The sequence below is a fragment of the Vulpes lagopus genome, chromosome X (assembly GCF_018345385.1).
Source record: "Vulpes lagopus strain Blue_001 chromosome X, ASM1834538v1, whole genome shotgun sequence".
Taxonomy (NCBI): Eukaryota; Metazoa; Chordata; class Mammalia; order Carnivora; family Canidae; genus Vulpes; species Vulpes lagopus.
Window position 1 is genome coordinate 55455853 of NC_054848.1, and position 21350 is coordinate 55477202.

Sequence of the window (21350 nt, forward strand, 5' to 3'; positions counted from 1 at the left end):
GCTGAAGCTTCTGGAGTGCGGGGACTGTCTTAACTCATGTCTGAAGGCCCTGGCCCCAAATCATGCCTAAACAGAGTCTGGCAGGTCCGGTAACTGTTAGCCCACACCCATGCACCTGGGTGCTTCCCTGAAAGGGGCAAGAGTACCCAGGAGGGCAGAGAGGAGGCTCAACATAGCTGTGAACACAAGCAGCGGCGCTGGCTGGCACAGCCCTAGGGCCAGGCAAGGAGAACAGGAAATGCATCCCTGAAGTTTGTGTGCCGGGGTGGCTCTAATGATGTAATGATGTACGACTGACCTCCCTGGTCCCAACAATCATGTTTATTGAAAAGTCGTAAGCAGAATTTTAGACATGACAATTAAACATGGAGCAACTACAGAGATCTTGGGGACCACAGCTACAGTTGCTGCTGAGTTTGGGGGAGGGCTGGGCCAAGTTCCCATAGGGGCAGCCTCTGCTATGCTGTTGGCTTCATACTTCCTGAGCCGGGAAAGGCCAAGGTCTGGTAACTGGATAAGAAGGGCGGTGGGGCCCCAAGGCAGCAGTGGGGTGCTTTCTGGAACGGCAGTGGGGCTTGGCAGCTAAGGAGCAGCAATGGCGTAGCTCCTAGAGCTAGCGGGGGTTGAGGGCGTGGCCCCCCCAGGAGAACCAGGGGTGCTGGGGCTGCTGGAGAATCCCAGGGGCAGCTTGAGGAGTAAGGCAACAGGGAGAAGGAGGGAGGAACCTGGAGGGTGGGGGTAGGCAGCCAGGCTGCTCAGTGAAAGGAGAGGCCGCCCCCTCCTCCCCACTACAGCCTCACAAGCCGGAGTAGGAGGCCTCTGTGGTCTCGGACCAGGATGACTCCCGGCGGGACGATGTTGGATGCCGCTGGTGCCCTCTATGGTCGGGGCAGCCCAGGCGCAGGAGTAGCGTCCACATTCGCTCTCGGAACTTGACACCCACAAAGGCGTAGAGCAGTGGGTTGAGGCAGCAGTGCATATAGCCCAGGCCTGAGGTGACAGACTTGGCCACATCCACACGGCTTTCTCGGCCACAGTTGCGGTCCAAGGCCCCCAGGTCCATGAGGGTGTCTACCAGTACCACTAGGTGGTAGGGGGTCCAGCAGAGGGCAAAGGCCACCACGACCACCACAACCAGCCGCATGGCCCGCAGGCGCCGCTGGCCCCTGGAGACCAGCAGCACGGCCAGGATGCGGGCATAGCAGTAGGCCATGACCAGCAAGGGCAGTAGGAAGCCAGCAACGAGCTGCAGCCCACGCAGGGCCGTGCGGCCCACCTGCGGGAAGTTGTACTGACAATGCATGGCATTGAGGCGCTCGTCGCGTTTGGCTGACAGGAAAATGAAATCTGGGATGGCAAAGAAGAGGCAGAGCCCCCAGACGACCACACAGGTGAGGGTCACGCGGGCTGGGGGGCCCCGGCGGTAAAGCTGCGTGGCGTGCACGATGCTCAGGTACCGGTCAAAGCTGATGCAGGCGAGCAGGAGGGCCCCCGCATAGAAGTTGATGTTGAACAGGGCCCCGGCCACCTTGCAGAGGCCTGATCCGAAGACCCACTGGACGGCAGTATCCACCGCCCACAGGGGCAGCGTGAGCACTAGCAGCATGTCGGCCACGGCCAGGTGGAGCAGGAAGGTGTCGGTGCTGCTCCGCGCCGCCCGCTGACTCAGCAGCACTGCTGCCACAGCGCTGTTGCCCAGAAGCCCCAGCAGGAAGAGGAGGCCATACAGGGCGGGCAGGAAGGCACGGTCAAAGTTCAGGCTGATGTCCTGCGGGCAAGGCGGGGAGGCACAACAGGAGTCGCTCTCATTCTCGGCATAGTCGTAGGAGGAGCTACAGTTCTCCAGGAGGTAGGTGAGCTCCGAGGCTTGGAACACCTGGCGTTCACTCATCTGTGGAGGGAGGCGCGGGGCGCACTGCATGAAGGCCTGGCGGTGCTCCTTGCTGCTTGGAGCGCAGTGGCTCTGAGGGGCTCCTCTGCGAAAGCAGGCCCCAGGCCTGGGCCATCCCCTGGAACCGTCCCTGCCTTTCTTCCAAGGCTTTGCCTTTACTGAACTCGGGTCTGCCCAGCCTTGGACCACCCTTACCACCGCCACCCTTCTCTCTCACCGTCTTGGGCCATCCCATCAGCCCAGGGATTGTGGGCCCCAGAGAGGGCTTCCCTCCCAGGTCAAGAGCCTTCTCTGCCCCCTCTCCTCTCTCCTGGCTCTTCCTGGTTGGCCAGCTAGCCCTTCTGTTTTCCGGGCCACACCTAGTTTTACTACCTTCCTCCCCAGGCGCCTCCCTCCAGTCCCCCCTCCCAGTCAGCCACTGGCCCTCCACTTCCCTCCTTAGTCCTTGCCTGGGGACCCCCAACTTCCTGCCCCTATGGGGCCTCTACACAGAAGCACCCCCCCCAATCACGTGCTTTTTGCTCCCATTCTTCCCTTCCCAAACTCCGAGGCCATCTGCCACCCACTGGGGGCTCCCCCACCAAGCTCTAGTGGAAATATTCCTTACCCCGTGACCCTGCAAAGCTGCCCCCTCCCCGGGCTGCAAGCCTTCTCCGTGTCAATTTGGTCCCTCATGGAAGAGTAAGTTCCAAGTCATTGCTGAAGGAAGCCTTAGAGGCCATCCAGTGGTAAGCCTCTACCTCCCGCTTTCTGCAGATGAGGCACCAAAGCCAGACAGGAAAGGGGACTCGCCTGTGGTCATACATAAGTGGGGGGCCAAGGTGGGTTCCCAATTCCCTGTCCCGGGGCTCCTTCGGCCACCACCCCTGCCTTTTCTATCTACTCACGCAGCCCTCAGGTGGCCCTGGCTCATGGGCCAGCCCTGACTTTCACCTAGTGTTCTGAATGACGTTCCCCTAGTGTCTCTACTCTAAGCTGTGCACCGGACCCCTGGGCAGCAGCACTCACCTCAGGGACCATGGCTGGGCTGGTACTCTGGCTGTAGGGCTGTGTGCCGCCTGCCCCCTCTGCTTTGGTGCTTGTGGTCAGGAACCTACACTACACAGAGGAAGTGAGGGTTTCACATGATTCTCGGTAGCAACCTCTTCCATGGGGTTGTCTGTACCAGATCTCAGACCCGAGGCCCCGAGAGTTCTCATTCCAGTCATCCTCTGCCTGGGCCAGGGGAAGCTGTTCTGGAGTAATTGGTCACAAGCCTGGGACCCAAAAGGCTGGGGCCATGGGGAAGGGCAGGTCCTCTGCGGGGAGATATTTGAAGGAGCAGCGGAGTCTGGGAAGTGGAGGGCAGCCCTCCTGCCAGTGGGGCAGAAGCTGCTTCTCCTGCATTGGGAGAGTCAATGCTCAGTGCACTGGAACTTGTGCTCCTCAGACCCAGGCTGGAGCAGATCCGTGCAAAGTTGCAGATTGCATTGCTAATCGTCTTAAGGCTGCAAAAGAGCTTAACTGTCTTTAAAAATGAAAATGAGGGGATCCCTGGGTGCCTCAGGGCGTGATCCTGGAGTCCCGGGATTGAGTCCCAGGATCGAGTCCCACATCGGGCTCCCGGCATGGAGCCTGCTTCTCCCTCCTCCTGTGTCTCTGCCTCTTTCTCTCTCTGTGTGTGTCTATCATAAATAAAAATATAAATAAATCTTTAAAAAAAATAAATAAATGAAATTTATTTTGTTCATTTATTTTTAAAGGTTTTATTTATTTATTTGAGAGAGAGAGGGAAAGCGTGAGCCCAAGCAGGAGGGGAAGGGCCAGAGGAGAGGGAGAAGCAGGCTCCCTGCAGAGCAGGGAGCCCATGACACTGGGGCTCAATCCCTAGGACCCCAAGACCATGACTCGAGCCGAAGGCAGACGCCCAGTCGACTGAGCCACCTGGGCAGCTCCCCAAAATGAAAATATTTCAAAGCAGTCCATCACACTGAAACTAGTACTCCACTATTGCCCCACCCCACTAATCACCAGGGGACCAAGAAAGGGAACTACCTACTAGGCATGAGCCTGGTATATGCTAGACAGTGCTTTAGGCGCTTTCTCTGACACAGCCTCACTTAAACCACACAACTCCCCTGTGAGGTGGGCGGTTATCCCCATGGTTAGTCCAGAATGGGGAGAGACCCTTCAGCAGACCCAACAATTAAGGCTGTGTGGTGGGAATGAAACCACGGCTTCCTCTCTCTTTACCACTCATCCCACTGCCTTTGGTGTTTTTCAGTGGGTAAACTGAGATATACTCATGCAGTTAAAAACAAATGACCCAAAGCTATATATTTTGATGTGGCCACAGCTGGAAAAATCCAATGACAACATGGTGGAAAAGGCCAGTTGCATAATATCATGTAGAGTTGGATACCACTTACGTAAATTCTAGAAACCACACATATGAAGCAATACCGTGTTGTTTGGGATGCAGCTGTTTGTTCTAGGAGTTTCAAACCAGGGCTGGAGGAGCACCTGGCTGGCTCAGTAGGTGGAACACACAGCTCTTGGTCTCGGGGCTGTGAGTTCGAGCCCCCACGTTGGGTGGAGAGGTTACTTCAAAAAATGAGAATCTTCACAAAAAAAAAAATTTAAAAAATAAGACAGGGACTGGAGATCCTAAAAATTCACAAGAGCAGTCGCTTCTGGGGCGAGAGGGATAAGAATATGGTTGGGTAAGAGGTTGGGCCCTCCTGATTTTGAGGGAAAGCTGTAAACAGCATCCATGGCAAGAGAGTGAGCCCCTTCCCCACTTTCTGTGGACAGAAGATGTGACTTAATCGTTGCTCTAAAGAGCTTGTCAGCTGCAAGTTCTGGGCCACAGGGAACTGAGGGCCTGACGGATGCCAGGAGAAGCACAAGTGGACAGAATTGGTGAGTCCAGGTACCTCGACACTTAAGATGTAGGACTTGGCACCGGACTTCCTGCATAGTGAGGAGGGAGGCTCGGAGCTGGGACCACAGTTTCTGGCTGCCGGCCTATGAAGAGTTTCCACTCACAGGGTTTTACATGTGAAAGAAGTGAGGATGACAAAAACCTCTGTCTGTTCCACTTAACAGCAGGTCTTGTGTTCTGCGCAGATGTCCTTCATCCCCTTTCGGGTATTAAAGGGATCTTTTCTTTATGAAATGGCAGAAGAAATAGCCAATAGACCTGAAGATAGCTTGTGTTGGCCCAAGTGGACGACCGCCTGGGGTGGGGTGGCTCTGCGTCGAGGTTGGAAAGTCACTGGTCTGTGTGAAATTTAAAAGTCTAGGGATTCCTGGTCCCTTTCCTATGCCCCAGTCCCCATTGGGCACATGGGGACAATGATCCCCACCTGTGTGATCTGTGGGACCTTGGACAAGGGACAGAGCTGTTTTGTGCTGGTCCCTCCATCAGGGTGGTTCTAAGATTAACTGAGCTCAATGGAGCTCACTGAGTTTGGAAGGTCCCTTCCAGGGCCCAGCACGTGATAGGAGCCTGGCGGAGAACGCCGAGTTGAGAGGGATGTTGGCCACACACGTAAAGGAGTGACTGGGAGCCTCTCAGGTCAAGGGAGCCCCGGGATAGAGTGTGCTGCCTTGTGGGGCATGCGGTGGTGGTAGAGGGTGTGTGCGTGGTGTGTGTGTGGGGGTGGGGGGCAAGGATTTGGCCTCCAGAAAGGCTTCCATGCCATGTAAACTCAGGCAAATCATTTTGCTTCTCTGCCCCAGGTTCCTCATCTGAAAAGTACAGATATACACAGTCCCCACGTGGGAGGGTTGCTGTGTGGACTGTGAATGGTACATGGAGGTGCGTGGCACCCAGTAGGTGCCTGGTGAGCAGCAGGTTCCTCCTCCTTCTGGTCACTTTCCAAATCAGCCTCTCCAGGGGCCTCAGGATGGCAGGGCCATGGTAGGCTCCTGTTCCATGTCGCCACTCAGATGCCTCAGAAGTGCCTTGGCCATAGTGCCTGGCCAAAGCCTTGCCTGCCCCTCTACCTTGGTCCCCTCCTGCCCCGAGCGGGCCCCCACAGCAGGTCAGAGGCAGGTCCAGCCCTTGGGGGCACCCATCTAGCTGGAGTGGGGCAGGGGCTGATGGGGGGGGAACGCCCACACTCAGAGTTTTGCTAGCTGTGCCCTCCTGCTTTTGCCCTCCTGAGCAGCCAGTGGGGAAGCTTCAGGAGGAAGTTACTCAGAGCAAAGCTGTTCCGGGCCCCACCTGCGGTCAAGGTGTGAAATGTGCACCTGTCTCTTCTCTGCCACCCATCCCCCTGTTTTTTTCTTTCTTTCACACCTCTGGGCTGTGGTTTGGGGAGATGGGAGGCTCAGAGGTCTGAGCCCTGGGCCCAGGCCCTCACAGGAAGGAAGGCTTCTACAGCTCTCATTTGGGCCAGCCAGGGAAAGGGGCCGTTTCTTCCTCCCCTTCAGTGTCTGCTGCCTCACAGCCTCCCTCCTGCAGCTTCACAATGCCATGCCCCCACACCCTGCCCCTGGTTCCAAAGCCCCTAGCTGTCAGACAAGTGGGCTCAGTGAGGCCCTGGCTTCTTGTGGGGTTCGATTATGGCCTTGGCTGTGGCAGGGCCTTTCTTAACACGTGGGTTAAGAATAACACGTGGTTAAGAAGAGGCCTAACTAGCCCCACAAAGGAGTGTGGGTCTGCCCCCAGATGGGGCTGGGACTTCCACTGGCCCTTCTCTCCAAAGAAGAAGAGTTTAAGTCACAGGGAGGCCCAGGGACTGGGATCCCCCTCTCGGGCCCTCTTCCACAGCTGCCTCCTGCAGCTCTGAGACCTACTGGGAGCTGAGAACATTTTAAGTGCTGGGGCCATGCGCTGGTATGCACTCCACGCCCAAGAGGGCGATTTCCCAAGCTGCAAGGCCCTTGTTCCTTTTGGGACCAGAGCAGGAGGATGTTGCCATCATTTGTCAAGGCAGTTCAGGTGATGGGAACAGTAGGTGCCAAGGCAAGGAAATCAGGACCCAAGTACAGTGACCTTCGTACCATCCTGTTGCCAGTAGTGCCTGGGAACTGGTGCATGAAAATAGCTTCCATTCAGCAAGACTTTTACTTCCATATACATGATCTCTTTATTTTTATTTTTTTAGAATGAGCCAGAGAGGGAGAATCTTGAGGCTCAGCATGGAGCCCAACGTGGGGCTCGACCTCATGGCCCTGAGATGATGACCTGAGCTGAAACCAAGAGTTGACACTCAACCCACTAAGCCACCCAGGTGCCCCCACATGATCTCTTCTAAAGAATGGAGATGGTGGTTCAGAGAGGTAAAGTGACTTGTCCCATGCTGGGAGTGTGACAAGTTTCCTATCTAGGCTGCTTTCTGATACACTATTCTGACTGCTGGGGCTGGAGATGCCTGCTCCCCTGCCCCCACCAAAGCACACTGCTGCCCAGGGACTGGTTCCTCTAAGAGCCATGCCTTACTCACTACACAGTCCCAACAGGCATCTTGTGTCCTAGAGTATGCTTTGGTAAAGCTCACCACATCCCCATTCATCTTGCCCTGCTCCTCCCCTCTTACCAGGGAGAAGAAATATCAGAATCTCCATGATGAGAGGCCTGGAGGACTAAGCAAAAATCTGCTAAGTGCCAGACACTTTTCACAATGTCCCCAGGAGAGTCTGTGTTGCTCCTAGAAATCTCCATCCCACAGCAGGCCAGCCCTGGAAGGCCTGGCCTGGAAAGTTCCCCATGTAGGGGGTCAGCATGCATCTGTTTCCACCACCCTACACCCGGGACGACACCCACCTCAGCCCAGGCTTGTCCAGTACAAGTGGCAATGTTGCTGATGCGCACAAATCTGGTTATGGAAACCTGATCTTGATGGGTTGTCAAGTTCCAGTTGCTCCCATAGAGAACTGGGGGGATGTCCCTCCACACTGGTGAGCTGGACTACCCCTTGGAACAAAGTCATGGGTGGGCCCAATGTTTGGTCGTTGCATTCCCTTGGGTTGCCCCATGGAGTAAGGTGAACCAGGTTAAGAAGAACAGCTGACATTTACTGATGATGTAACTATGTGCCAGGCACTATTCTGAGAGCTTTATTGGGATGATTTAATTTAATAGCTGTAACTATGTAGTAACTTTGACACTATGGCTCTTATCATCCCTGTTTTACAAATGACAGAGACACGAAGTTTAAGGAGCTCATTCAAAGCCACATGACCAGCAAGTGGCAGAGACCCCCCACCTTTGCTCATCACACTATAATACCTTTTAAGGTATAAGGGACTGGGATCAAGGTGTTCCAAGAGGACCACTTTGGCCTTATCTTAATGGTTCACACAGAGACCGTATTCATGTGTTAGCTGAATGAGTAAGAAGCCATCCAAAAGGAAAATAAAATTAAGCTAAACACTGGGGCTCCTGGGTGGCTCAGTGGTTGAGCATCTGCCTTTAGCTTGGGTCATGATCCTGGGGCCCTGGGATCGAGTCTTGCATCGGGTTCCCCTTAGGGAACCTGCTTCTCCCTCTGCCTATGTCTCTGCCTCACTTTCTGCATCTCTCATGAATAAACAGTCTTTTAAAAAAATTAAGCTATGAGCAGCCCACGTGGCTCAGCGGTTTAGCGCCGCCTTCAGCCCAGGGCCTGATCCTGGGGTCCCGGGATTGAGTCCCACATCAGGCTCCCTGCATGGAGCCTGCTTCTCCCTCTACCTGTGTCTCTGCCTCTCTCTCTCTCTGTGTGTGTGTGTCTCATGAATAAATAAATAAAATCTTTTTAAAAATTAAGCTAAAAATCTGAGACGATAGGCAAAATTTGACTATGGCCCAGAGATTTGACTATGGCCCATGCTATTTTGTAGATTTCGACAATGTGATAAAAAAAAAGTCTGTGGGATATGTGCACTGAGATATTTTAAGGGTAAGGGGCGATCACGACTTCAACTTTCTTACCCAGGACTTGGAAGACAAACAGGCAGAGCGAGAGAAGGTGAGGCAGGGATCAAGCAAACCAGGCAACTGGCAGATAATTGCTGATACATGTGTAAGGGGGTTCTTTGTACTTTTGCAACTTTTCTCCAAGTCTGATACCACATCGAAATGAAAGTTACTGAAGGAATCTTCCTCAAGCAGGATGGGTTTGGTGTCAGATGCTATTCCGGAGACCAGCTTAGAAACTTTGAGGGAAGAAAAGTGGGGGCGGAGGCTGCCTGGGAATAAGGGTTCCTGGCTGTGGCCCAGCGGCCTTGCCCAGCAGCACCGCCCCCTCCATCCCTCCATGTTCTCATTCATTTGGGGAATATAAATAATAGTGAAAGGGAATATAAGGGAAGGGAGAAGAAATGTGTGGGAAATATCAGAAAGGGAGACAGAACATAAAGACTCCTAACTCTGGGAAATGAACTAGGGGTGGTGGAAGGGGAGGAGGGCGGGGGGTGGGGGTGAATGGGTGACTGGCACTGAGGGGGGCACTTGACGGGATGAGCACTGGGTGTTATTCTGTATGTTGGTAAATTGAACACCAATAAAAAATAAATTTATTATTAAAAAAATAAAATAAAATAAAATGCTGCTAAACTGGAAAAAAAATCCCTATTTAACATCAAGGCTCAGAATTGATTGGCATTGATTGACAATAAAAATGCTCTCCTCCATGTCCAGCCACCAAGCCAATGTTCTGAAAGAAGTGCACTGTGGTGTTCTCCTCATTGACCAATCTGAAAAGAGAAATGGCCCCACCTGCACATAAACAGTATATTTTAATGTTATTGTAATTGGATGCCGGACCAGCAGTGCAAATTGATTTTATTCTTGTTGTATAAGATAAATATCTTTAATAAAATTCTCATTTTATTTAGGAAAAAAAGGAGAGATTTATTTGAAGAAATATTACAACATATAAAAACTACATAAAGTCTTAATTTCCACTCATACAGTGGTAGATTTGATATAACGCATAATAAAAAACTTTTAAAATCCAGAATGCACAAAGAACTGCACAGTTTGATCACTAAGTCATTAGTTGATAAGCAAACCTCACAGAACAGCTCCATGTCAGCCAAGGCCACAAACACTGTGAACGACACATTTGAACTGACAGATTTTGACATGTTAGAAATACAACATCAGTGCATGTTGGGGATCCCTGGTGCCAGAAACAAGGGCGACGGGAGGGCAAAACTAGTCCTTAAGCAGTTTCCTCCTCCTTGGTTTTAACTGAGGCACTCTCTCGAGCTTTGGCCAACATACAGCGCTTGATCTCCAAGCCGATGGCTTTGGCCAGGGGCGGTGGCACAGCATTCCCCACCTGTCGGTGCTTATCTAGGATGTTGCCAAACAGCCGGTAGGTATCCGGGAAGCCCTGGGAACGGGCGCACTCCCGCACGCTCACGACGCGGTGCTGCTCAGGGTGGAGAACGCGGCCCTGCTTGCCCATGGGCTCAGGGTTGGTGACAGTCGTGCTGAAGAAGCCATCCCACTCCAGACGTCCGTAGAGGCCGGCCCAGTGGTTGTGCCTGTTCCCAGTGTGGGGCAAGCACCAGGGGATGAGGGTGTTGAACTGTCTAGCCGCGGAGTCACAGGCTTTGCCCGCTTCCACACAGGAGCAGACCCCGCGGAGGGCCCCAGTGCTGCTGCAGCCCTTTTTCTTGTCATGGTATGTGCACCGCAGCTTCCCAGCTCCCCACCGCTGCTCACCGCTCTGCTGGGGGGTGGGGGGCAGGCTCTCTTTACTTCCCCAATCCTGGGCTTCTTCCCTTTTCCCTCTGCCTGGCTACCTGTGACCTCTCAGCCCTGACTCCCTCCCAACCTCCCCCTCCCCTCCCCGAGGCCTTTTGAACCAGGAAGGGAAATGGGGCCTGCTCTTCTTGAAGCTGCTCAGCACCCCCCAGAGAACATAGACTGTGCCTGAGGCTTTCAGGCCACACTGTCCTGGGCTCAGAGGCGCTGAAGACGGGGAATTGGGGAGTGTGTCCTTCAGAGGCTGTCACTGGCTGAAAGCCTGGGATTGTCTTTCCTAAATGAAAGGCCCGCCAAACTGGGAGAGGTCACTGTCAGGAGGGCTGCTCTCCCTGGACTCTGGGCTAGGGCTCTTGGCTGCTGCTGGGCTCTCAGGAAGAGGAAAAGATGCACCCTGGAAACCCTGGTGCCCATGCCAGAAGTAGTCCACTGAGCAAACGGGGCTGACCAACGTCCCTCCCTGGGTGCTTACCTCGGAGGGTACCTAGTTAGTTGTGTTTTAAGCTGGCCTCCTGGGACCCTGCATGAGGCCCCTTGGTGATGGGCCTGATCTGATCAGTCAGTTTCTGCCTGACTCTTGGGCCTTCTGGGCAAGTCCTCAACTAGCCACACACATTTCCTAAAATCCCAACAGAGAGCTGGCATTGGCCTCAGGGGCTTTTTCCTGTGCAGATGCTGCTATCCCCAGACCCCGCCTCCTCTGTGTTGAGCCCATAACTCTCCAACTGGGCACTGAGTCATCTGCACAGGCCAGGGCATTGGTGCTTGGTGCTCGGTGGTCAGAGCTGAACTGGCCTTGTGTGAGGCAGTGTGGCAGAGCGGTGAGCACAAGGACAGTGGGACAGACTGGATCTGATTCCCGGCTCTGCCATTTACCGGCCCTGTGACCCTGAGCAGGTAATTTCACTTTGTGCTTTGTTCTCCTCTGTGGATGAAAAGATGCAGTACGCTGTATGTGTACAGATGCTCAGAACCCTGCCTAGCAACGTGGTTAGTACTAGGTGTGACTTGCTAGTTACCCACCTCGGTATGGCTGCCAAGGTGCTCTTGGGACCAGGCACACCCATTGGGGCAGCTTCATTTGCAGGGAGATACGGCACACCAGGCTGGGAGGCCTGAGCCTTGGCCCTGCCTGAGTTGCAGAATTGGTCAAAGTGCCCAGGCCTTTGACCGGGGGTCCTGGGTGCCAGTTTTGACTCCTGTGCCCAAGTTTTCATGGGTAATGAGGTGAGAGATCCCTTCTAGACAAAGAGCCTACCCATCTACTCAGAGCAGTGGGTGCAGAATGCGACAGGCCTCGGAAGTTCATCCTTGCTTCCAGGGGTCAGGCCTTTAAAGGAGCTTGAGGGGACACCAAATAGTTTCCGTGGTACCCACAGTTTCCTTGCTAACAGAATACCGCATTAATTGCTGACTCAGCCAAAATGTCTTGATGATGATACAGATGGGCACCATCAACAATATTAATCAGTCACGCTTAGGTAGAACTACGTACCAGGTGCTGTTTTATTTATTTATTTATTTATTTATTTATTTATTTATTTATTTATTTTTATTTAATTGAATGAGAGAGAGCATTAGGTGGGGGAAAGGCAGAGGCAGAGGCAGAGGGAGAGGGAGAAGCAGACTCCTTGCTGAGCAAGGAACCCGATGTGGGACTCGATCCCAGGACCCTGAGATCATGACCCGAGCTGAAGGCAGATGTTTCACCGGCTGAGCCACCCAGGCACCCCAAGTCCTGTTTTAAGGCACCATTACAGGGACGCCTGGGTGCCTCAATGGTTGAGTGTCTGCCTTTGGCTCGGTGGGGGGGGGGGCGTGATCCTGGGGTCCAGGATTGAGTCTCGCATTGGGCTCCTTGCAGGGAACCTGCTTTTCCCTCTGCCTATGTCTCTGCCTCTGTGTGTGTGTGTGTGTGTGTGTGTCTCATGAATAAATAAGCAAAATCTTTAGGGAACACCTTGGTGGCTCAATCTGTTGAGCCTCTGCCTTAGCTCAGGTCATGATCTTGGGGTCTTGGATTTGAGCCCCGTATGGGACTCCTTGCTAGCGGAGAGTCTGCTTTTGTTTCTCCATCTGCCTCTCTCCCTGCTTCTGCTCTTTCTGTCTCTCTCTCTCTCAAATAAATAAATAAAATATTTAAAATAAAATAAAATCTTTTAAAACATAAAGCACCATTACACATACATATCCTCACAAGTCTTTGACATAGGTTCTTCATAGTTTTCTTTTTTTTTAAATTAATTTTTATTGGTGTTCAATTTACCAACATACAGAAAAACACATAGGTTCTATTTAAATTCCTATTTTAAAGATGAGGAATCAGACACAAATAAGTAACTTGCCGTGGTTAAACGACTAATAAGCAATAAGCAGCAGAGCCTGGATTTCAAACCAAGCAGTCTGGCTTCAAAGACCACACTTTTAACCACCCTCCTCTACTGCCTCAGGTTTGAAGAGGTCATCATGTGAATTTAAGAGGAGCAGAGCAGCCTGAAGCTGACCACCCCCACCCTCCTAGCTGGGCCTGGTGGAAGGGCCATTGTGCTGCTCATTATGCAAATCCCCAGCCAAGGTCCCAGAGTGGCTAAGCCAGTGCGGGAACTGGGGTGGGGGGGAACCAAGGCAGGGCCCCTTTCTGGAACTGGGGAGCAAGCTGCCTCTGGCATTTCACAGCTGGGTGCCAGCACAGGAGATGAAGGACAGGAGTCTGGAACCAGGGAACCAGGAGTGGTTGCTATGGAAACCAACAGTGTGGTAAAGCTCAAAGCTGAGCCTGTCTGGGTCTAAAAAAAAAAAGGCAAATGGTATTTTAAAAAATTCTAGATTGTTTTGGAGGATACCTTAGGACAAACCCTCTGTGGAATTCAGATGAATTTTTAGCATATTTGCTCAGGAATAGAGGTCTTTCACATGACTACCCAGAGCATCTATAAGTTACTGTAGCTTCTAGTATAGCTGGAGAGGCAAGAGCACTTGCCTCTGAAGAGGCCCAAGATGGGAGGGGTGAGGGGAAGGGAGGTGGTGGGGTCAGGAAGTGAATTGGAAGAGGAGTGAGGTTTTCAGGGGAAGTAGGTGCAGGGAAACAGGTTGGAGGGAATGTTAGCTGAAATGGGGTGGCAGGGAGGGGACAGAAGGTGATTCAGAGCTGGAGTCCACAGCACTGATTGACCACCCCGAGCCCAGCCTGCCTCTAGGGGGTCTCTGTCCACCTTTACCGCAAAGATGGCATCCACAGTGGCTTCTCGGCTTGTCCTCTGCCCTCATGTGAAGTCTAGGAAGTCTGGCAGAGATCTGTTTAGGGGTGCTTGGGTGGTGCAGCTGGTTAATTAAGCATCCAACTCTAGATTTTGGCTCAGGTCATGATCTCATGGGTCTTGGGATGAGCCCTGCATTGGGCTTTATGCTCAGTGGGGAGTCTGCTTGAGCTTCCCGCCCACCCCCATGTCAAATAAATAAGTAAATCTTTAAAAAAAAAAAAAAGGAGATATGTTTAGTCTCTTTGTACTCCAACCTATTGGCAAGAAACCTCTACTTTCTCATGTAATGCCCAATCCTGTCACTGCTATTACTATCCTGAGACATGTGTTGTCTGCTTTGGCCAACACTAGCCCAGAGAGTGAAGGCTGTTCTGTGATCTGGTGCCAGCTTCCTGCCCAGCCTTATTCTTTACCTCTGCTTTGGGCATCCTGTTAGGTTTTTTAGTAACTAAATGGAAATGAGACCGCCAGGGCAAGCGAGGGTCCAAGAGCAGATTTTATTGCAGGCACCCTCGGGCGAGGTCCCACGACTCACGGGGGGGGAAAGAGTGAGTCGGGGAAGTCGCGCCAAGACAAGGTGGTAGGGGGTTTACATAACGTTGTAAGGCAGAACGGTTTCCTATTGGTTGGCTCATATGCAAAGGAAGGATTGCAATCCAACCAGAGTGACCCTCACTATGCAAAGGAAGGATTGCAATTAGGCCAGTCAAAGGTGACTTCCTCCTCTGGGGTTTGAAGGGCATTGGGTTCGGTTGGGGAAGTCCAAAGGAGAGGTCTAAGGGTCTGCGTCAAGCTGTCAGCAGGTCATTGGTCCATTGATGTCCCAAGTGGAGGTGGTGACAGGAACCTCAGCCATTTTGGGGTATCCACCATCTTGAGGAGTTTCCCTTCCCGCCTGGCCCCAACACATCCTATATCCTAGCCAAAGTGGGCCACCTGCTGCTGCTAGCATACCCCACTGTTTCCAAGGTTTGGCTGGCCTCTGCTCAAGTCCTACCCATGCCATCTAGGACCCAGAAGTGCAGCAGAATCATGAAGCCATGAAAATGAAAGACTCCCTTTATCTGGATCCCATGGCCCTGCCCTGAGGGCCCCAGCTGTTGGGGTAGGACAGAAAGGAGAGCTGAGAACAACCAGGGGAGAAAGCAGGAAGCTCCAGTACTCCGTGCCTACCTTTCTGACACAGAAAGAGACTGGAGGAATTCTGTGGGGCAAGTCTCTGAGAGGAGTGCTCCTCACCATCTGATCTCCAGTCTTCTCACCCTTGGAACTGTTCATTCCACTGGTATAGAGAGGCCAAGGCAAGCTCTGGAGGATCTCAGTGGCGGTCCCACTGAGTACAGACGATCTGTAGCATACTACTAGTAAATGGACCTTATGTGTGGGCCGTGGTGTCCGTCAAGCCTCAGTTTCTTTCTTTCTTTCTTTTTTAGATTTTATTTATTTATTTATGAGAGACACACAGAGAGAGAAAGGCAGAGGAAGAAGCAGCCTCCACGCAGGGAGCCCGATGCGGGACTCAATCCCTGTACTCGATCCCGAGACTCCAGGATCATGCCCCGAGCCGAAGGCAGACAGCTCAACCGCTGAGCAACCCAGGCGCCCCCCAAGACTGGGTTTCAATCCCATATTAGCCACTTGATAGCTGGATTATCTGGGCGAGTCACTTCACTGCCCTGGCCTCAGTTTCCTCATCTGAAAAATGGAGATAATACGTACCACACATGGCAAAGCTGACATGGTTCTTGAGAGGACTGCATGCGATTAATTTAGGTAATCACCTGGTGAAATGCTTGGCCTTCTCTGCTACCCTCTCTAAAGGAGCCACCCCATCCCTCTCTACCTTTTTAGCTCATTTTTATGTTCTTCCTAGCATTAATAACCATGTGCTATTTGTTTGCTTCTTTATTTATTGACTGTTTCATTAGAATATACTTTTCACAAGAGACATGATTTTCACTCTTTATTTTTATTGTTTTTATGTTCACTGTTTCTTTATTTTTAAAGATTTATTTATTTGAGAGCGAGCAAGAGCAAGAGCAAGAGTGAGGGTCAGAGAGAGAGAGAGAGAGAGAGAGAGAATATCGAAGCCGACTCTGGCTGAGGGCGGAGCCTGACTGGGGGCTCGATCTCAGGACCCATGAGATCACAACCTGAGCCAAGAGTCAGACGCTCAACCAACTGAGCCACCAAGGTGCCCTTATTTTTGCTTTTTAAATCACTATATGCTTCGTGGCTTGAGTAATTTCTGACACATGGTAGGTGCTCATAAGCATTTATTGAATGAGTTTATAAATGAATGCATAGTAGGTCCTGAAAGGGTAGACACATGATGTATCTGTGTACGGCTGTAACTCGTGCATAAAGGTCTTGCACACACAGAGCCTGCAACGCTGGCTAGCCTGTGACCTAGCACAAGGCACGTTCTAGGGGAGCATTTGTCCAGGGCTAACAATGCTTGTTAGCATAGGAACTGTTATAAAGACAAGAGTTATCAAACTTGTTTGGTCACCATATCAGCTTCCTTGGGCCACCATAACAAATGGCCACATGGAGGTGGAACTACATGGAACAACAGAAATTTATTCTCCCACATTCCAAAGGCCCAAAGTTCAAAGTCAAGGTGTCAGCAGGGCCACACTCCCTCCCGAGGCCCTAGGGGAGAATCCATTTTTTGCCTCTTCCAGCTTCTGGTGGCTTGTGACCATATCACTCCAATCTTTGCCTCCACCTTCACATGGCCCCCTCTTCTGTGGGTCCAATCTTCCTCTGTCTCTCTCTTATAATGACACTTATGATGGCATTTGATGCCCACTCAAGATAATCTAGGATAGTCTCCTCATCTCAAAATTTCTAACTTAATTACATTGTAAAAACCTCATCTCCAAACAAGAAAGTAATATAACATCCATGGGTTCCAGGGTTTAGGACCAGACGGATCTTTGGGAACCCTATGGTTTTCTGCAACTCCCCTGCTATGACTGTAGAGTACAGTTAGAAAAATAGTGACTTGAGAAAAACGTGCTTTTAGAAAGAAGGGAGGCAGAGATAGGAGTTAAAGGAAGAAACAACTCCTCCAAAATTTAAAAGGATACTACAGATTGTCAGTCCCTCCTCAGCATGGGAGGGATCCACCAAGCTCTCCTGCTAATTCTTTTTGTGGGTCAAGGACTGGGATCCATGGCTTACAAAGATGTGAAGAGGTAATTATGCCTGATGGAGAGTAATGACTGCACTGTGCTTCTCATTTAATTAGCCTGGGGAGGATGTCTGGGTATGGATGGTTTTCAAGAGCCCTCCAGGTAATTGTAATACATAGCAAGAGTGGAAAACCACTAGACCATACATAGTGTTGAGGAGATGCAGATTTCAAACACTGCTGTTAATGAATATTATCTTTAAGAGTAGTAACAAAGTTCACAGTGTTGACACCAATTATTCACCCTCTTGACCTTCTCCGTGAGATAATAAGGATGCGAAAGTGCCAGGAACACTAGCTAGCTGCCTGGGGGGAGTAAGGAGTGTGGGGGTGGGCTGGGGAGGCGATGCTCAAGCAAGTGTGAGGTGCAGAAAGAAAGCAGAAAAAAAGAGAAAAAAAGAGAAAAAAAAAGAAGAGAGAGAAAAAAAAGAAAGAAAGCAGAAAGCATGGCTGGAGCCACCGATGTTCAAGAACTCAGCCCCCAGATGGAGACTCCAGGGCCAAGGCTGGGGGGACATAGGCAAGCAACAGAGAGCCCCCAAGACTTTCCAGGAAGAAAGAGGAAGGTGCTGTTTATTTAAAATTTTTTTTAATAAAAAGGACAAACCCTTGGGCTGGTCCCAGTGGTCAGTGGCCTGTATTCCCTCCTGGCTCAGTAGGCTAGGGCCACCCTGCCATCACTGCTGAAGTTGGAGCAGGGGTTGTCAGCAACTCCACTGGCTCTCTTCTCTGAAAGAGAAGCTGGCCTTTATGATAGGGTGAATGCTTTTGATGCCAAAATATTTTTTTTAAGTATTAAATGTGAAGTGCAAACCAAGTGATATGAAGGCCTCACAAAGGATACACAAGCTCTTTTCTTGAGGTTGGGGCTGCCAAAGAGGAATACTCTTTCCTTTCTCTGTGGTGTATCTATCCAGGGCTTTCTAATCTCCCTATGCTCCCCGGGGAGATCAATCTAGCAGGCATTTGCTATTTTTTCTCATTTTAGAAATTACACAAAACTTACCATTTTAACCATTTTGGGGGGACAAAGAACCACAGATACCTTTTTATGATAGGCAGTGCATTCTTCACATATAGAATATCACATGAACCCCAAGATCTCCAATCATTTCAGTATATTGAGAGGATAAAATGGGATGATGGCTTTGAAGCTAGTTTGTGTAAACTTTAAAGTTCTAGAATAGTTAGAATACTTATAATCACCAAGAAGAATACACTAACCATTACCTGTTATGTCTCTCAACCCTCTCCCCCACCACCACAATTATGGGATGGAGTGAGACCTGTAATCAACGTGGAATCAGACTCTGTTTTGAGTTGTTTATTTTTTTATTTTTTAGAAGATTTTATTTTATTTATTCATGAGAGACACAGAGAGAGGCAGAGACATAGGTAGAGGGAGAAGCAAACTCCCTGCAGTGGGCCTGATGCAGGACTTGATCCCAGGACCCCAGGATCACGACCTGAGCCAAAGGCAGATGCTCAACCACTGAGCCACTCAGATGCCCCTTTACTCTGATATGATATCAATTTTCATAAACCCACTCAGCAGCTAATCAGCTCATCTCTGGAGGCACCTTAGGCTCATGGGCATATTTTTCCTTCTTGTATAATCCTCTTTCTCTTCATACCCCACTAAAGCGAAGCCAGCTCTGCTCTTCATTGCTTCACTACTTTGGTATCTCAGGGAGCGGATTTAGCCTGGTAGGGTTGGAGAAAGAGCACTGTGGGTCCCTGGACCCTGCCTTCCTAGCAGTGCTCTGAGGAGCTGGTAATTCCCCAAGGTGTAGTGCCTCCCCCCTCCCCACCCCCTCAGTTCACACAGAAACAACAAGGGCTCCCAGCTGCCTGGCAGACTTCCTCAGCTTCCCATGGAAGCAGCTGTGGACAGATGCAGTGAAAGCCTTAGTGGCAATTTACAGATGACAGATAGTTGATGACCAGATGGGGCTCCCTAAGATGTCTGGCACTGTGGAAGTTTTCAAGACCTAGTCTTGATCTCAGGGAAGCAGGAACTGCAAGAATGACTCAGGTAGACTTTCTCAACACTCTGCCGAGATGGGGTGCAGAATTGAAATTGAGGTGATTTCGAAAAACAAGAGCGGGGGGTAATATTTCTTGCATACCTAGATTTATGATCTGGGACTAATTACAAGCAAGAAACACACCTTTCAATTTGCCAAAGAGCTTGGGTACACAGTTTAAGAGAGATCACCTGCTTAAAATGAAGCTTTTGAGTTTTGTGATCCACAATCAGAGAATATGATCTGCTTCACGGAGCTGTGTATGTGGAAAAGCACTGTAGAAAGACCAAGGGAGAGTGGAAAATAGAGATGCTCTATAGAACTCGCCTGCATAAATTGGCCAGCATTTTTGGAGAGCTGTTGGGCAGTATCTGCTAAACAGGTGCATCTTTTATGATTCAACCCTGCCAGCACAAGTGCTCAAAAATATACATATAGGATATTCTCAAATAGGTTTCGTCCTCTCTAGCCCTCCTCGAGTGGCTCAAGCCAACATCTTTCACCTGGTCCACCCTGAACAGCCTACTCTCTGGTTTTCCTGGGTCGCTTCTTGCCTCTCTATGGAAGATTGTTCAGAATACAAACCTGATCACATCACTTTCCTGTTCAGAACTCTACAGTACCCTTCTCCACCACCCTCTGTAAATAGGCTGATGCTCTGAGCTTGCCACACAAGGCCCTGTGACCCGGCTTCTTAACAGTGACCCAGTTTTGCAAGCACACTGCGAGGTTTGTTCACCAAATGGGTCCACGGGTTCCTATCTGTGTCTCTAGGCTCACTGTTCCCATCTGCTGTACCCTAACTCAATTGCCTTCTTATGCATCAGGAGGCTCTTTCTGCCACAAGCTGGTCTTCAAAGCCCAGTGCGGTAGTGGCTGCTTCTCCTCTGGGATCCCACAGTACAGCATCTACCAGGATGAAATGGAAGTTAGCATGTTGGATTGTAATTTTAAAAACAATTCTTTGGGACGCCTGGGTGGCTCAGTGGCTGAGCATCTGCTTTTGGCTCAGGGCATGATCCTGGAGTTCCGAGATCAAATTCTGCATCGGGCTCCCTGCAGGGAACCTGCTTCTTCCTCTGCCTGTGTCTCTGCCTCTCTCTCTGTGTCTCTCATGAATAAATAAATAAATACAATATTAAAAAAAATTCTTTCTCCTCCACTGATGAGTTCTTTGAAGGTATAGGCTATGCTGTTATGTCTGTATTTCTGTCATTTTCGAAGAGTCTCAATAGTTCTCTCCATAGATAATAGTTTCAGGCAAGCAGGGCTGCTCCTTTGCCTAGACCACCTCCTTCTGGTCCCAGACAATTCAGACTGAAGGTGCTAGAGCTAGAGATTTCTTCAACACTGAAGGGATGGTTTGGGAGGTGGGGGAGGACAGTAACTCCTGTTTTCAACACCATGTCTGGACTGCACGCCTTTATCTGTCACTTCCTGTGTGATCATGGGCAAATCACAGTCTTCGAGCTTCTGTTGTTTCTCCCCAGGAAAGCGAGCCTAATAATGGTGGTTACCCTCAGAGACTGTCATGAAGGCATCAAGTGATGAAGTGAAAGTGCTCTGTAAGTTGTCATGTGCTGCACATGGATAACCTCCAAAGAATTACTTTTGTGTAAAGTGGCCCAGAGAAAAAGAGCTATAAAAAAATGAAGTCCCCCCCCCCCAAAAAAAAAGAAAAATGAAGTCCCAACTTTCGGAACCTGGTTCATACAGATGAAACTCTCCTTTTTAAAAATTAATTAATTAATTTGAGAAAGAGAGAAAGAGAGAGAGAGCGAGCACTAGCTGGGGGTGGGGAGGAGCAGAGGGAGAAGCAGATTCCCCACTGAGCAGGGAGCCCGAGGCTGGACTCCATCCTGGGACCCTGAGATCACTACCTGAGCCTGAGGCAGATGCTTAACCAATGCCCCCAGACAAAAACCCTCTTTATCCCTTTTCCATTGTTCAAACTAACTTTGTGCTCAATTCTGCCTTCACCTGTCCCCATCTGTGAGACTTTGGCCTCCCTGCATACCATCTGTGTTACTTCATCCTTAGCTGACAGAGAGGACCATGTTCCTTTCATGCTGGCAAATCACAGTCACAGATCTGGGTTCAAATCCAAACTCCACCATGTCTTTGTTGCATGACTCTCCGCCAGTTACTTCACCTCTTTCTGTCCAAGTTTTATCATCTTCTGTGTCCTCAGTGTGTGATGGGGATTAAATGACACTGTATAACTGTTACTTTCAATTTCAGTAGTTTCTACCTCTACTCTTATTCAGCCTCCCACGGGTTTTAT

The 21350-nt window shown here is 50.5% G+C and overlaps 1 protein-coding gene across 1 annotated transcript; it reads right to left on the bottom strand.

Annotated features, from left to right (window-relative positions):
- Window positions 1-305: 305 nt before the first annotated feature.
- CXCR3 (C-X-C motif chemokine receptor 3) lies at window positions 306-2406 on the bottom strand. The gene has a single exon (XM_041741503.1). The coding sequence runs from the start codon at window positions 1919-1921 to the stop codon at window positions 797-799; it is 1125 nt and encodes a 374-aa protein (XP_041597437.1). The 5' UTR covers window positions 1922-2406; the 3' UTR covers window positions 306-796.
- Between the last annotated feature and the right edge of the window lie 18944 nt (window positions 2407-21350).

What these genes read in the sequence shown, in the direction of transcription:
- CXCR3 (XM_041741503.1), bottom strand. Translation starts at nt 1,921, where the DNA reads ATGCAGTGCGCCCCGCGCCTCCCTCCACAGATGAGTGAACGCCAGGTG.